The sequence below is a fragment of the Sminthopsis crassicaudata genome, chromosome 2 (genome assembly GCF_048593235.1).
Source record: "Sminthopsis crassicaudata isolate SCR6 chromosome 2, ASM4859323v1, whole genome shotgun sequence".
Taxonomy (NCBI): Eukaryota; Metazoa; Chordata; class Mammalia; order Dasyuromorphia; family Dasyuridae; genus Sminthopsis; species Sminthopsis crassicaudata.
The window spans coordinates 635,530,432-635,545,523 of record NC_133618.1 but is presented as its reverse complement, the minus strand read 5'-3'; the positions used below and the strand labels follow the sequence as shown (position 1 = coordinate 635,545,523).

The window sequence follows — 15,092 nt, the reverse complement described above, 5'->3', positions numbered from 1 at the left end:
TTTAAAGAATGATGATAAGTGTCAATTTATAAAAAGATTCATGTTAACAGTAACACATGAATTATATTTGCAAACTGTTCTATTAGCTAAGTGCTGAATTTAGGTTTTTTAAAAACAAATATAAAGTATTTTACTTAAAAACTGCTATGCCAATTCCAATATAGTTAAGATGGAAAATGCCATCCACATCCAGAGAAAGAAATTTGGAGACTAAATATGGATCAAACCAAAGTATTTTCACCTTTTTATTGTTGTTGGCTTTTTTTCCCCCCCTTTTGATCCGATTTTTCTTATGCAACATGATGAATATCGAAATGTATTTAGAAGAACTGTACATGTTTAACCTGTATTGGGTTGCTTGCTATCTTAGGGATGAGGGTGTGGGGGAGAGATGAAGAAAATCTGGAACACAAGGTTTTGCAAAGGTAGATAATGAAAACTATCTTTGCATGTATTTGGAACAATAAAATATTAATTTTTTAAGTTGCTATGCCACCAGATTAAAAAGTTAAGCTTCTTCTGTGGCTAGCTCAGTTAAGAAACAAAAGATTTTTGAAATTAACAGAGAAAGAGTATGCTAAAGATAAAGACTCTCCAAAGAAAATGTTAGTCTCAAGAGCTTTGCTATTTAAATCATTTCCAGGAATACTTAGAGTAATTCAGCTGCCAAGATAGTAAGGAATGGAAAAAATTCATATTGGAAAAAATAATATTCACACAGAGTTTGGTCATCTAAACATGGCAGGCTGTTTTGTTATTAAATAATAAATTAAATATTAAACATTTTGTTGTATTGATTACTGAACGTAATTCATACTTACTGCCAATGTTTTTTTTTATGATAAAAATTTAGCTTTAATTCAATAATTCAACTTTAAAGTTTACTAAAGATTTGAACTTCAAGCTTAAATTGAAGCTTAAAAATTTAAAGCTTAAAGAATTTTAAGGTTACCATTGAAGTACAAAGGACAAGTAATGCTATCCCTACTTTGTTGTTATTGACGATCACTCGTTTCAGCACTGTCAGATTCCTTGCGACTCCATTTGGGTTTTTTTTTTTACTGACAATGCTTTAACAACTTCAGAAGATCCATATATATATATATATATATAAACAACTACTCACATCCCATTCCACCATAATTCCTCCACCAATCTTCCCACCCAAAGTGCCAGTCAGCCAACTTCCCATGCCCAATATAATTTGGAGGGCTAGTCTGGGACCTTAATACACATAATAATATTGTTTCAATGTTGAAAATGGGCTACAAGTTCCAAATAATCAATTTAGAAATGGATTTTTGGCATGAAATCAGGGACGAGCTATTAATTAAAATAAAGAAATCCCAAAGTTAAGATTTATCTATTGTACTCTTACATATTTAGAATTCTATTTTTATTTTCTGCACATTAGTGTTCCATTATAAATTTGTTCTAGAAAGCAGAAATTTGGTCATTGCAACAAAAAGTGCTGACTTCTTATACTATACTTGCCCCCGAATCGTATATGATTTATCTTATTGCTTTCAGAGAAGTTGAACAAAATGAAAGAATTCACCTTGGTGGCACAGCAAGTGAGCCCTTTTTCAGACTCTTAAGTGTTTTGGCCCAGATGATTTCAGTCAAACCTGTCTGTGAAAATCAAGTGAAAAGTTTGAAGTTCCCCATGATGCTCTCCAAGCACATGGCTTCAAATAAACTGTTTCTCTTTAAATCTTGCTCCATTTGCCCTGCTCATAAGGACCACAATTGGGTCAAATTTCAAAACTACACCTTCAGTCCAACTTACACAATTTTCAAGTACAAAACTAAAGCCTTTGGAGAAATAATATGGTTTCTCCTCCTTCAATCCTCAGCATTTGTAAAGTCAGAAGCTGCAAAAATATAACCAAAAATTTCTCTGAGCTTGAATCTAAAACTTAAAACTTTCATTTCAATAGTGTGTTATCCAGAACACTTTTAGCAGCTACAAAGATGGAAAGTGTCTTGAGTTAAAATTCACTCCAAAACTCAGATGTAACACAAACATATTTTATATAACAACTTTTTATGATGTAAAGTTTTTTTAGATATGAAAAAGGAATGACTTGCTCTCCATAATACAAATTTATAAAGGAGATATATATATAATTTTTCATTACCAATCTACAACTGATGACATTATTATAGTTATGTTATAATCAATGTTTCCTGATAAATAATAAATGATAACATGGTATTAATTTATTATGGTAATGATTTAGATTTTATTTCCTTCCCTCAAAAATAGTCAGAATTATTTAGTTTTAATGTCTGTGTTCCATGAACATTTAGGTTTTCGGCTTATTTGAAAGTCACAACTTTCATCTACTTTGGTTGAGAGAATCTCAAATCATTTAACATACCAATAATACACAGTTTCCCTATTTAATCTTAGATGAAATTCAATAGTTGTGAGGGAGAGGGGAAGGGAATTGAAAGGGTAAGTTTACAACTCTGCTACTATCCTTACCTTTTCCCAAACTTTCTGCCCCAATAGTATACTTTTCTAAGATAAATTTCCTTAAAATGGATCAATAGGAAACATTCCCAAAATTGGAAGCCACAATTTGGAATTAAAACAGAAAGGCCACATTATTGCCTTTTAAAGAAATGTGAACAGAATGTGCTCTTAAATAGATTAAATATCTTCCATTTTAAGAATGTGCATCTGTTACCTGGCTTCTGTGTTCAATAGAGTTAGACTCCTTGCCGGTTTTCAGCTCCAAAGGCATTATTCTATGAGTAGCTTCAGAACCTCGATGGATTTTCACATTAACTGTGACATCAATCTTGCCTTTCAGGCCAAATCTTGGAGACCAAATATTCTCTTCAATATCTAGCGCTTCTGTTACTTGAATCCTACAACATGAGTCATTCTTGTTTCTATCACTTAATCTGAAAAAAAAAAAAATTACATATTTCTTCTGAAGAAAATGAGGAGAAAAAAGATACATATAAACCAATCAGTAAGTAGAAACATGCCAGTCTTCCTAAAAAGACTAAAACAGCTTGATGCAAAGATCATTGAGTTGGAAGTCAGATCTGGGGCTATGTCCCAGTCAAGAGATCTTGGTGAGTCAGAGACAGCAAGGTGGATCTGCAGGCAGGATGACATGCATTCAAATCCCACCTCAAACACTTACTGTGTGACCTTGGACAAGTCACTGAACTCTGTTTGCCTCAGATTCCTCATTTGTAAAATAAGCTGGAGAAGGAAATGGCAAACCAGTATCTATGCCAAGAAAACCTCAAATGGGGTCACAAAGAGATGGACATGACTGAAACAATTGAATAACAACAAATTTCTGTAAAGAGGGTCTTGTAACTGTATTTAGCTCATTCTTATGTGTGCCTTGATATTTTTTATATCCTGTAGCTATTTCTGAATAAAAAAATTTTAATATCCCCTTGCTGAGTTTTATTGGGAATAAATAGAAAGGGTGATTATTTATGAAATTATGAAGTTATTAACTGTTTCAATCAATTTTTAAATTGATTCTTTTGGGTTCTATAGATAGATTATCATATCATCTGCAAAAGTAACAGTGTCAGGACAGCTAGGTGGTGCAGTGGATAGAGCACCAGCCTTGAATTCAGGAGGACCCGAGTTCAAATCTGGTCTCAGATACTTAACACTTCCTAGCTGGGTGACCCTGGGCAAGTCACTTAACCCCAGCCTCAAAAAAAAAAAAAAAAAAAAAAAGTGACAGTGTTGTTGGTTTTTCACTTATTTTATTTTCTCAGAAATTTTTAAATCTTTCAAAAGACTGACTTGAAAAAAGACAGCCATGAAAAGATATGATGATTCAACATGTCATTCCCCAATTTATAAATGATTAAAGGATATAAACAATTTTCATCTGAATTAAAGCCATTTCTAGTGATATGAAAAAAATGTTCTAAATCACTACTGATTAGAGAAATTAAGACAACACTGAGGTAACATTTCACATTTTGCACATTGGCTAAGATGACAGGAAAAGACACTGATAAATGTTGGAGGGGATTGGGAAAATTGAGACACTAATTCATTGTTGGTGGAGTTGTGAACTGATGCAACCATTCAGGAGAGCAATTTGGAACTATGCCCAAAAAGGGCTATCAAACTGTGCATACCTTTTGATTCAGCTGTGTTTCTACTGGGTCTATATGTCAAAGAGATCATAAAAAAGGAGAACTCACGTGCAAAAATGTTTGTATCAGTCTTTTTGTAGTGGCAAGAAAGTAAAAATTGAGTCAATGTCCTCCAGTTGGGGAATGGCTAAATAAGTTATGATATTTGGGTATTTCATATGGTATTTGATAACTCAAAGGGCTATCAAACTGTGCATACCCTTTGAGCCAGCAGTGTCTCTACTAGGCCTATATGCCAACGAGATCATAAAAAAGGGAAAGGACCCACATGGGCAAAAAATGTTTGTGGCAGCCCTTTTTGTAGTGGCAAGGAACTGGGGATTGAGTGGATGCCCCTCAGTTGGGGAATGGCTGAATAAGCTATGGTATATGAATGTCATGGAATACTATTTCCAATAAGAAATGATGAACAGGTTGATTTTAAAAAGGTCCAAAAAGATTTACATGAACTGATGCTGAATAAAACAAGCAGAACTAGGAAAACATTATACACAGCAACATCAAGATTGTGTGATGATCAACTATGAAAGACTTGGTTCTTCTCCACAGTTCCGTGATCCAAGGCAATTCCAATAGACTTTGAATGGAAAATGCAATTCTCATCCAAGGAGAGAACTATGGAGAATGAATGTGGATCAAAGCATACTATTTTCACCTTTTTGAGTTGTCTGGTTTTTTTCTTTCTCATTTGATCTGATTTTTCTAGTACAACAAGATAAATATGGAAATATGTTTAAAAGAATTACACATATTGAGAACTAGATGGTGATTTAGTTTCCACTGAGTTAGGAAAATTGAATTAATACAGAGAAATTAAACTTAAATTAGAAAATTGAAACCTAAGAAATGGGAGTCTAGACTTGTAACAAGGAAATCAAAGACTATAATCAGGAGTGGTAGTTTTAGATTTAAAAAGGAATCCTTGGGACTTTGCCCCCTTCCCCCATTCCTTTACCAGTAGTTTTCCCTCTAAAGAATGTAAGCTCACACAGAGCTGAGACTGGTTTATGTAATCAAGAGTGGAGAATTAGAATACGAGATTCTTCTCAGACATTATGAGGGGTGGATGTAGTTTCATACTCTGTAACTTCAGGAATACCCAATAATGGTGAAATCAGAGAAGGAACTTGTGCTTCAGTATAGAAAGTAAAAAGATTGCCTTTGCATTTTTCAAAAACCAGCCTACATACTTTTTTTTTGCAAAAATATAAAATAAAATCCTTCCAGAGATTAAGAGAGAGAGAGAGAGAGAGAGAGAGAGAGAGAGAGAGAGAGAGAATTGCATATTTTAATCTAATATTCAAATTGCTTGCTGTCCTTGGGGAAGAGAGAGGTAAGGAAAAAGAAAATTTGGAACACAAAATTTACAAAATGAAGGCTGGAAAATTATCTATACATGTATTTGGAAAAATGAAACACTACCAAAAAAAGGGAAAAAATACAATAAGGTCAAACCAGAAAGGCTTTCTTACGAAGTGAGAGGCATCTTGGGAAAGTCCACTGCCTTGGGCGTACGCATGAAATCTTCAGCCCATTTGGAAAATGATGGAAGATAGTCTTCTACTTCTTGTTGAAATTCATCTTGTTTCAGCTTTAAGTGGTACCTTTAAAAATAGGTGAGAAAATACTGAATATAAAAAAGGAAAAATAAAAAGGACAAAGACAGCAGAGACATGCAGCCCCAAACCAAAGACAATACTACCTCCATTCCTGGAGGGAGACTCTAGTTAAGTTGCTTGGTGAGGAAGGTAATGGAGCATGCTCCCAAAATATATATAGGTGAACATCACATGAGAAGGAACCATGAGCGGCTCAGTGCTTGTGGACTGACCAGAGCTCATTTCCCCCAACTCCTTTCAAATTCTCTGCATGACCAATCCATCTCCTTGTAGCAGATGCTTGCTTGCCTCTTGTTTCTACCTACAGCTAACAAGCTTCTTTCCAACTGCTGTACAAACTTCTCTGCTGGGGATCTACAGGCCAAGGAAGTCCCTGAACAAGAGGGACTCTTCTTTACGGGAACACCTTTGCCAAGCCTACATTAGCTTATCTAAAGCTTTATCTTATTTCCTAATGCCTTCCCCAGTATTCTAGACAGGTATTTATTGGGCAATATCACATAGCAAAATGGGGAGTAGCAAAAAACAGGACAGAAACTCCAGTATAATCCAAACATTTTGAAGATTCCAGAAAATGTATTTCTATAAAAGCATTTTATCTCTAATTCTGATTGTTACTTACATTTCCTTCAGATGTTTTATTTCTTGAACAGTTTGTAGAGCAAGTTTTTGGACTTTTTCTTCAGCAAAGCTGTCAATTATCGCTTTTTGAAATATTTCGTGCAGGACTGTGCCGATCAACATTTGGTGGGAATTAGAATCACAGCTCTATAAGAACATGGCAGATGTATTTTTGATGTGTTATATGTTAAAAGACCTTTTTTTTTTTTTTACATGCCTAGTTACCCAACAAACTGATATTTTTAAAATATTAAATAGCCAAGAGAAGAGAATATGAAATATGTTCCTTCATCTACTATTCCTTTATCTCTTATCTGTTCAATAAATTCTCAGGATGTAGAATGTCTAAAATAATAATCTTCAAAAAACTAATTTTACAATCTACTAAGAACAGACATGATTAGGAATGCTTAACGTTCCTAATGAAGGAATGTTTAGTACAAATATTCAAATAACATATTAAAATAGAAAATTTCATAATCATCAATAGAAGCCTGAGCAAAAAATTAAGTTTGCCTTTCTCAGAAATATTACTCAAGTACTAAGTTAATTATTTCTTATCCTTTTTCCCTATAGAATGATCAAATGGAAAATAAATATATGCAACACAAATTCCCACAATTCATTTACTATTCTGTTCTTTATTTTACAATATAACTATTGTGCTTTTTTAAGACAAGAAGGCTAAAAGAATACTCTCGCCACAGGAAATAAACCTCAGGACACAACAGTGATTATCAATAGGTCTTCTTATCCTACAGTAGAAATGGATTCACAAGACACCGTCATACCAAAAACCATCACTAGAAGTAATTTTCTTTTTGATAATACTTTGTTAAGTATTACAGACAATGTCTTTGGATCAGCTATAACATCTTCTACATACTTACCCTAAATTTTTCACTCAGAACTGCTTTTCTCATACAGCGAATGCTATTTGCTACACTAGTGCCAGATATCAGCATGTCTGGATGAAGAGTCAAATATCCAAAATCTTTATCTATTATCCAAGCACCTGTTTTGAATTCTCCTTCCAAATGAATGATGTCTCCTGGCTCTATTGAAAGGTCATTCCTGCAAATAAAAATACATGACATGTAGGAGCTTCATTTAAAATGCACAAGAAAGAGGCAACTAGAAGGTCCAGTGAAGAGAGCCCAATACTGATGTCAGAGAATGCGAGTTCAAATTCAACCTCAGACGCTTAACACTTCCTAGTTGTGTTAAGCAAGTAATTTAACCCCCAACTATTTGGCTAAAATAAAATAAAATACACAAGAAAGGAGACCTAATTAGAGCTCTACCTATGAAGACAGAACACTGATTATTTCACAAGACTTTACCTGCCTCCAACTTTAAAACATGCATAAACACAATCCTGGTTTCCCTTCAAATTAAAAAAAAAAACAAAAACAAACAAAAACCCTCCAAACAAGGGTTAGGTCCCAGAAACTATTAAAGAAAAACTACACACCTTTACATAATCTAATCTCCATCTTTATTACTTATTCTCCCATTCTAAAACCTTTCATCACACCTATGTCTTCTTAAGATGTTAGAAATGGAAAGTCCATAATGTAACAAGGATAAAGGGCTTTTTAGTTGCATCTCAAAATCCGGGCATAAACCCAAGATCAGCATTGCTCTAAGTGTGAAAACAAGAATTTTAGGCAGACAAAACTAAAAAAAAAGAAGAAGAGTGAGGGGGGAAAAAAACAACTGGTTTTACTGCATGTTTCTCTGATAAAGGTCTCACTTCTCAAATATATAAGAAACTGAGCCAAGCTTATAAAAATAAGAGTCATTCCCCAATAATCAAAGGATAGGAACAGACAGTTTTCAGAAGAAGAAATTAAAGCTTCAAATAGTCATTGGGAAAAATCCTCTAAATCACTAATAATTTGAGAAATGCAAATTGAAGCAACTTTGAGGTAGCACCTCACTTTTACAAATTGGACAATGCTGGAAGGGACGTGGAAAAACAGATAGTAAGTAATGCACTGTAGGTGCAGTCATGAATTGGTCCAACTCTTCTGGAAAACAATTTGCAACTACAAGCAAGCAGATATAAAATTATAGATATTTCAACTCAGAAATATCACTAGTAGGTCTATATCCCAAAGAGATCAAAAAAAAAAAAAAAAAAAAAAAAAAGAGGAAAAGAATTAAGGGTACAAAAATATTTATAGCAACTCTTTTGATGGTGGCAAAGAATTAAAAATTGAAGAGAGGTCTATCAACTGGGGAGTAAATAAATTATAGTATATGATTGTGGTGGAATAGTATGAGATAATACTGTAAGAAATAATGGGGATGGTTTTAGAAAAATCTGGATATGGCTCTTTTCAACAGTGAGGCGATTCAGGCCAGTTCCAATGGTCTTATCATGGAGAGAGCCATCTTCACCCAGAGACAGGACTGTGGGAACTGAGTATGGATCACAACATAGAATTTCCAGTATTTTTGTTGTTGTTAGCCTGATTTTTGTTTTCTTTCTCACCTTTTTTCTTTTTGATCTAACTTTTCTCATACAATATAATTGTGGAAATATGTATAGAAGAATTACACATATTTAACCTATATTGGGATTACTTGCCATCCAGGGGAGGGAGCGGGGAGAAAGGAAGGAGAAAAAAATTTGAAACACAAGGTTTTATAAAGGTGAATGTCAAAAACTATTCATGCATGTGTTTTGAAAATAAAAAGCTTTATGTGTGTGTGTGTGTGTGTGTATATATATATATATATATATATATATATATATATATATAAAACTGGGAAGATTTATATGAATTGATACAAAATGAAGCAGAAAAAGAACATTATACATAGTAACAGCAATATTGTAAGGATGAGCAACTGCAAAAAGATTTAGCTACTCTGATCAATATCCAAAACAATTCCAAAGGGCCCATGATGAAAAATACTATCTACTCACCTCTAGAGAGAGAATTGATAAATTCTGAGTGCAGACTGAAGCAGACTTTTTTTTCACCATTTTTTTTTTGCATCAGAGCTAATATGGAAATGTTTTCACATGTATAATCTAATCTCAAAGGGTAGAGAATTTCAGTCTTCATTATTCATCCTTCCATTCTTAAGTCTTTCAGCATTCCTATGATTTCCTAAAATTTTATAAATGGCAAGCTATTACTACTCATGTAAAATTGAAATAATATTGCTTGCCTTTTCATTGGGGAGAGGAAGAACCAGAAGAAAGAGAATTCAAAACTCAAAATTTGACTCTTCTTAAAAACTAATTTAAGGGGGCAGCAAGGTGGCACAGTGGATAGAGCACCAGCCCTTAAGTCAGGAGGACCCAAGTTCAAATCTGATCTTAGACACTCAATACTTCCTAGCTGTGTGACCCTGGGAAAGTCACTTTACCCTAATTGCCTCAGCAAAAAAAAAAAAAAGAAAAGAAAAAAAACTAATTTAAGTTTCATACTACAACTGAAGAGACTAAGGATCTAAGTGGAAAAAGGAATAGATAATAATATGACAATGTTCTTTGTGTTCACTCTACTTCTGTCAGCTGCATGACTAGACAAACTTATCTCAATGAACCTCAGTTTCTTTAACTATAAGAAAAAAGATAACAATACTTGCACTAACATTTTGTTTAATCACCACAAAACTAGAGTTATTCATTTTATTTCCTCAAGTGGTTTTGGAAACAGAGGCCTAAAGATGCTGAGCGCAAAATAAATGTCACATCAATTACTACATATATATATATCAATTACCAATCATTCCTAAGGATGCAGAGCTCTTGATCTTCCAATGACTGAGAAGTTGCTATAATTAGATGTTTCTCCGGGTTTCCTTCATTCTGTACAATGTTGATTCCCAATACCAGATATCGATTATCTACTCCTCGTTTCAGGATTGCATCAGGAAAGGCTGCTGCCATTTTCTTCTGAAAGCTTTAGAATAGAGACAATAGATTAGCACAACCAAGAAATGAGAACATCTTCTGTGTGTCTTTTCATCTTCAAACCACCCCTAGAAGAGATCCTCTTCCAAATTTAATTCTTCTGAGAAGTTAATGCAAAAAATTACACCTTGTTAAAATAGGTAAAACTAAGGAAGGACAAATTGATTTCATCTAAAATAATTCTTCAAGAAAAATTTCTGCAAAGCGATGCAATGTGTGATCTGCTCCTCTTTTAGCGTTTCAAAATGTAAGCTTTAAGAGTATTAAGGGTAGATTCATGCTAAGGACAGTAGAAAAGGGCAGCGGGAAAAATTTCAGAGATGAGAGAAACCAGAACAGAAAGCTATCAATGGTCTTTGTAGAACTAGGAAAATGTTAGCGTTAATGAGGAACTGGAAAAATGGATTAGACTGGAAAATCAAAGGTCAACTTATCCATCCTCATGCAAGAATTCATTCTTTCTTCTCAATAATATTTTATTTTTCCAATTACATGTAAAGATAGTTTTTAATCTCCATTTTTATTAGATTTTGAATTCCAATTTTTTTTTTCTCCCTCCTTCCTGTCCAAGACAGCAAGCAATCTAATATAGGTTATATATGGACAATCATTTAAACATGTTCCCATACTGATCATGTGAAAAAAATCAGAAAAAAGGGAAAAACCACAAGAAAGAAAAAACAAAAAAAGATGAAAATCCTATGCTTTAATCCATGTTCAGTCTCTATATTTCTCTCTCTGGATGCAGATGGCATTTTCCATCCCAAGTCTACTGGAATTGTCTGGAATTACTATATTGCTGAGAAGAGCTAAGTGTATCATAGTTGATAAAGACACAATGTTGCTGGTAATATGTACAAAGAATTCATTTTTCTATGACAGTTCAAATTACCCCAATTTGAATACTCTTCAATGAATGGGAGCTCATATTTAACAAGATAAACCACCCAATTTTTGAAAAACTTGAAATATTACAAACTTTTTCATTATATTAAGCCAAAAATTGCCTTCTAGTTTTAAAATGCGAGTCATTTCATGTACTTGAAAAGTTGTCATGTGGCAGAGGGACTGGACTATTTCTGTTGATTCCCAGAAAGTGGAAATGCGGGTCTAACTTGAGGAGGGACCCGTGTCTTCTGACGATGACTTGTCCCTCTTAGAAATTCTCATTGGTTGTGCCCTGCAACAAGGTCTTCCCTAATCTAACTTGTAAAAAAAAAAAGGAGAGGTTGTCTAGCTCTTCTGGCTTGTTATAACCACTGCTTCATTTTCTAGATGCTCATAAACCCTCCCTTTAATAGTATAACTTTGCATTTTGCCTGGAATCAAAGTTAGGCTCAAGAATCTTTGATTTTCAGCCTCCTCTTCCCTTTGTTTGGAAAACTGGAACATCTGCTTCCTTCCAGACCTGGGAGCCCACTCTCATTTCCCAATCTTTCAAGGATCTTACATAGTGGCTCAGTATTCATGTTTCTCAGCTTCAGCACCCCACAACAGATTGTCTAATAACTTCCATTGGCTGCTCTGAGATGGGGCCCTTATCCCTGCCACAATAACCTCCTAGGTGATCCCCAAATCCCTCACTATTCCAACTCATTCTCTCCCCAAACTGATTTTTCTATGGAGCAGTTGTGACCCATCACTGATCAATAGTCAGATGGCTCCTTACTGTCCCCAGTCCTTAACATCCGGGTCCCAAAATACCCTCAGATCTTACAGCCATCCCTCCGTCACCCACTCAGACTGCTCGGCGCCATTCCCCATCCGGGACAGCCCATCTGGTATCCAGGCGCCCTCCAGAAGAAAGCGTCCCTTTTTCACCTCAGACTCCTGGAATCCAGCTCCACTTGAGCTACCTCAGGGGCTCCTAATTTGGAGTCCATCAACAAGCAATTGATCAATATGTTGGTACAGCAGCTAAAGCTGTAGGCTTGGAGATGGAAAGAGCTGAATTCTAATTCAGCCTTATAGCTAAACTAGCCATTTCATCTGTCTACCTCAGTTTCTTCACCTGTAAAATGAAGAAAGTTAAATTCTTGCTCAAAGGTGCTATTTGTGGAATGCTCAGCACACTGCCTGGCACATAGTGGGTGCTTAATGCTTGCTCCCTTTTGCCATCCTGGGTCGCTTGTGCTGTAGGAATGCACGGGAGCCCCCGCCAGGGGCGGCAGGAGAGCCAGCCCAGAACGGAGCTCCTCGGGAGAGAGGAGGACACCAGGAGCCCGAGAGGCCGGGGCGTTCTCGGCCTCCCCCTGCCTCCGGTTTATCTCATTCCCAGACCCGCCAGTGTCAGCAAAGGCGGCCGGCAGCTCCCGCGGACGCAGTGACCCGCAGCTGCGGAGGCTCTCGGAGAGCCGACGGTCCCTGAGCACTTTTACACCAACTCGGCTCTGTCCCCCATGGGACCGTAGCTCCTCGTGTCCACAGCACTTTCCGAAGTGCCGGGTAGCAGAAGGTGCTCACCATAACTGCTGGTTAACCTGATTAAAAGCGTTGTTCTGAGGAGTCCGGGATCGATCCCGCGGCGCCCGGAGCTCCGCCAGAGCGGGAAGCCTCTCGGGCTCCACGTGCCCAGGGGCGGCCCTTCTGCACACCACACCCCCAGGCACAACTTCCCCGACGGCTCCCTCGCGGCCTCCCTCGCGGCCTCCGGCTCTCCAGGACCCCTGGGGTTTGCACGGCGCTTCCCCTTTGGATTGTGAGCTCCCCAGGACAGGGCACCGAGCGGCGCTGGGCCCGCCCACCCCGTTCACTCTCACTCACTCACTCACTCATTCATTCAGCCAGCCTAAGACCTCTGGGAATGTTCCCTCCCAGACCGGACCCCCACCCCGCTCCCTTCTCCCCCCGACCCCCGGGGCTCCAGGCTCCGCCCCCTCCTGCACCGGGTCTGGGGGGAGGGGAGGGAGGAGGGCGCACGGGGACCTAGAGGGCTCAGTGCGCGCAGTCCGCGCCCGCTCCCGCGCCCTCCATTCAAATCTCCCGCTCCCTCCCGTGCCCCGCGGCTCACTGGACGGCGGGCGGCGACGCCTGTTCCGCGAGCGTCTTCCCCTTGGGCAGCTCCAGCTTGTCCAACTCCAGCTCCAGCTCCAAGTCCATAGCTCTGCTGGCCCGGGGGTCCCAGGCTGAGCCCCCGGGGACTGGCGGATCCCGAGGGGAAAGAAGGGGCCGGTGGTGCGGCTGCGCATGCGCCCGAAGTTCTCCCTCCACCCACCCCGCCCCCAGCGCGGGCGGAGCCGGAGCCCGGGCCCCGGAGTGTTTCCTTTGGTCCCTTCTGACAGACCTTCGCCCGAGCAAAAGCTGCAAATTCCCCTTCCCTCCTCCCCCAAAGGAAAAAAACTAACAAATAGTCACACGTGGTCCGGCCCTGAGCGCGGGGCCCCGGCGTGCGTCCCGCCCCTCGGAGGCCGAGCCCCCTGCTGGGAAGCCCGGAGGGCCCGGGGTACTTTCTTTGAGTCTTTTTCTGTGATCTTCTCCAGGGCACTTTCCGCAAGGAAAAAGAGGTAACGGAACACGTGGTCCGGCCCTGGGCTTGGGGCCCCCGGTGCCCGGAGCGCGTGTCCCGGACCCGGGACCCGGGCTGGGCTTCCCGCTGCTTGCCTGGCACGTGTGCTGGCCGCGCCGCCGGTGCTCCGGACTGCATCAAGACCAGCCTTGTCATCCCCACCCCTGGAAGGTTGTCGTTACAACACCTGGCAAACGCCGCCCCGCCGCCGCCGCGAGGGGGTGCTGCTGGTATCCTCATCTTACAGATGAGTAAACTGAGGCACTCGGGGCGCGAGATGGGCCCGAGGTCGCACAACTAGTAGGTTCCAGGCTCTATTCGAGGGGCTGGATGCTTCTCGATATTTCCCTGGGCACGGTATTCTTTCCGGGCCCACCCCATTAGGATGGGCAGGGCTCCCACTCCCCCCACCCCTGCCCAAGGTGTGCTTGTGCTCCAGACAGAAGGCAGCTCCAGCTGGCGTATCTTCCCCTTTCACATCAGTAAAATAATTATTTTAGTCTTGAGTCATTTTCCCGTTGTGTCCCGCTCTCGTTGGGGTTTTCTCGGCAAAGATACTACTGGGGTTTACTATTTAGTTGCTTTTTTAATAGTGTTTTATTTTTCCAAATACATGCAAAAATGAGCCCCTTATTTTCACAAACTCATTTTACAGGCGAGGAAACCGAAGGAAACTGGGTTAAGTAGCTTGCTCAGGATCGCATAGCTACTAACCGAATTAAGTATCAGCAACTCTATTCCCCCCAATAGAATTTCTTTTCTGTCTTCAGATTTCCATAGCCCTGAACAGTGAATCATACTTACTGAACGAGTAAATTAAAAACATTTATTTAAAGCGTTCCTTGTACATAAATGTCATGGAATCCTAAGATTTAGAGCTGGAAAAGATCTAAGAAGCCCAATTTTCTCATTTTACAGAGCAAGAAACTAAGATCAAGTAACTTGTGCAAGACCACCCACTTAGAAGGTAACAAAGCCCAAGTCCAGTGCTATTTTGATTACTACCTTTAAAATACAGTAATAAATTCAAATGAAATTATCTTTAAGTAGTAGGAGGGGTCTGATGGGATTTTAAGATTTCAAACAAGATGGTCCTGAGATACAAAAAAAAAAAAAAAAAAAGGTGGGTAGAACAAACTTCAAAATTACTCTCCTTAAAGCATTCACTTGAGATGATAAGGTCATCAGCCTTATCTATTATGCAGTGTGAGGTGCCAGTTTCTGCCAAATTGTTTTTCAGTTTCCCCATAGCTTT

General features: G+C 38.7%; 1 protein-coding gene across 1 annotated transcript in view; it reads right to left on the bottom strand.

The window, feature by feature from the left end:
• Window positions 1-14,338, bottom strand: part of DNA2 (DNA replication helicase/nuclease 2) — a 37,074-nt gene extending 22,736 nt beyond the window's left edge. The window contains 7 exon segments of the mRNA XM_074296587.1: window positions 2,697-2,916; window positions 5,628-5,759; window positions 6,397-6,542; window positions 7,286-7,469; window positions 10,142-10,321; window positions 13,343-13,488; window positions 13,490-14,338. Coding sequence (XP_074152688.1) covers window positions 2,697-2,916; window positions 5,628-5,759; window positions 6,397-6,542; window positions 7,286-7,469; window positions 10,142-10,321; window positions 13,343-13,488; window positions 13,490-14,077 — 1,596 coding nt within the window. The 5' untranslated portion in view covers window positions 14,078-14,338.
• Window positions 14,339-15,092: the final 754 nt, after the last annotated feature.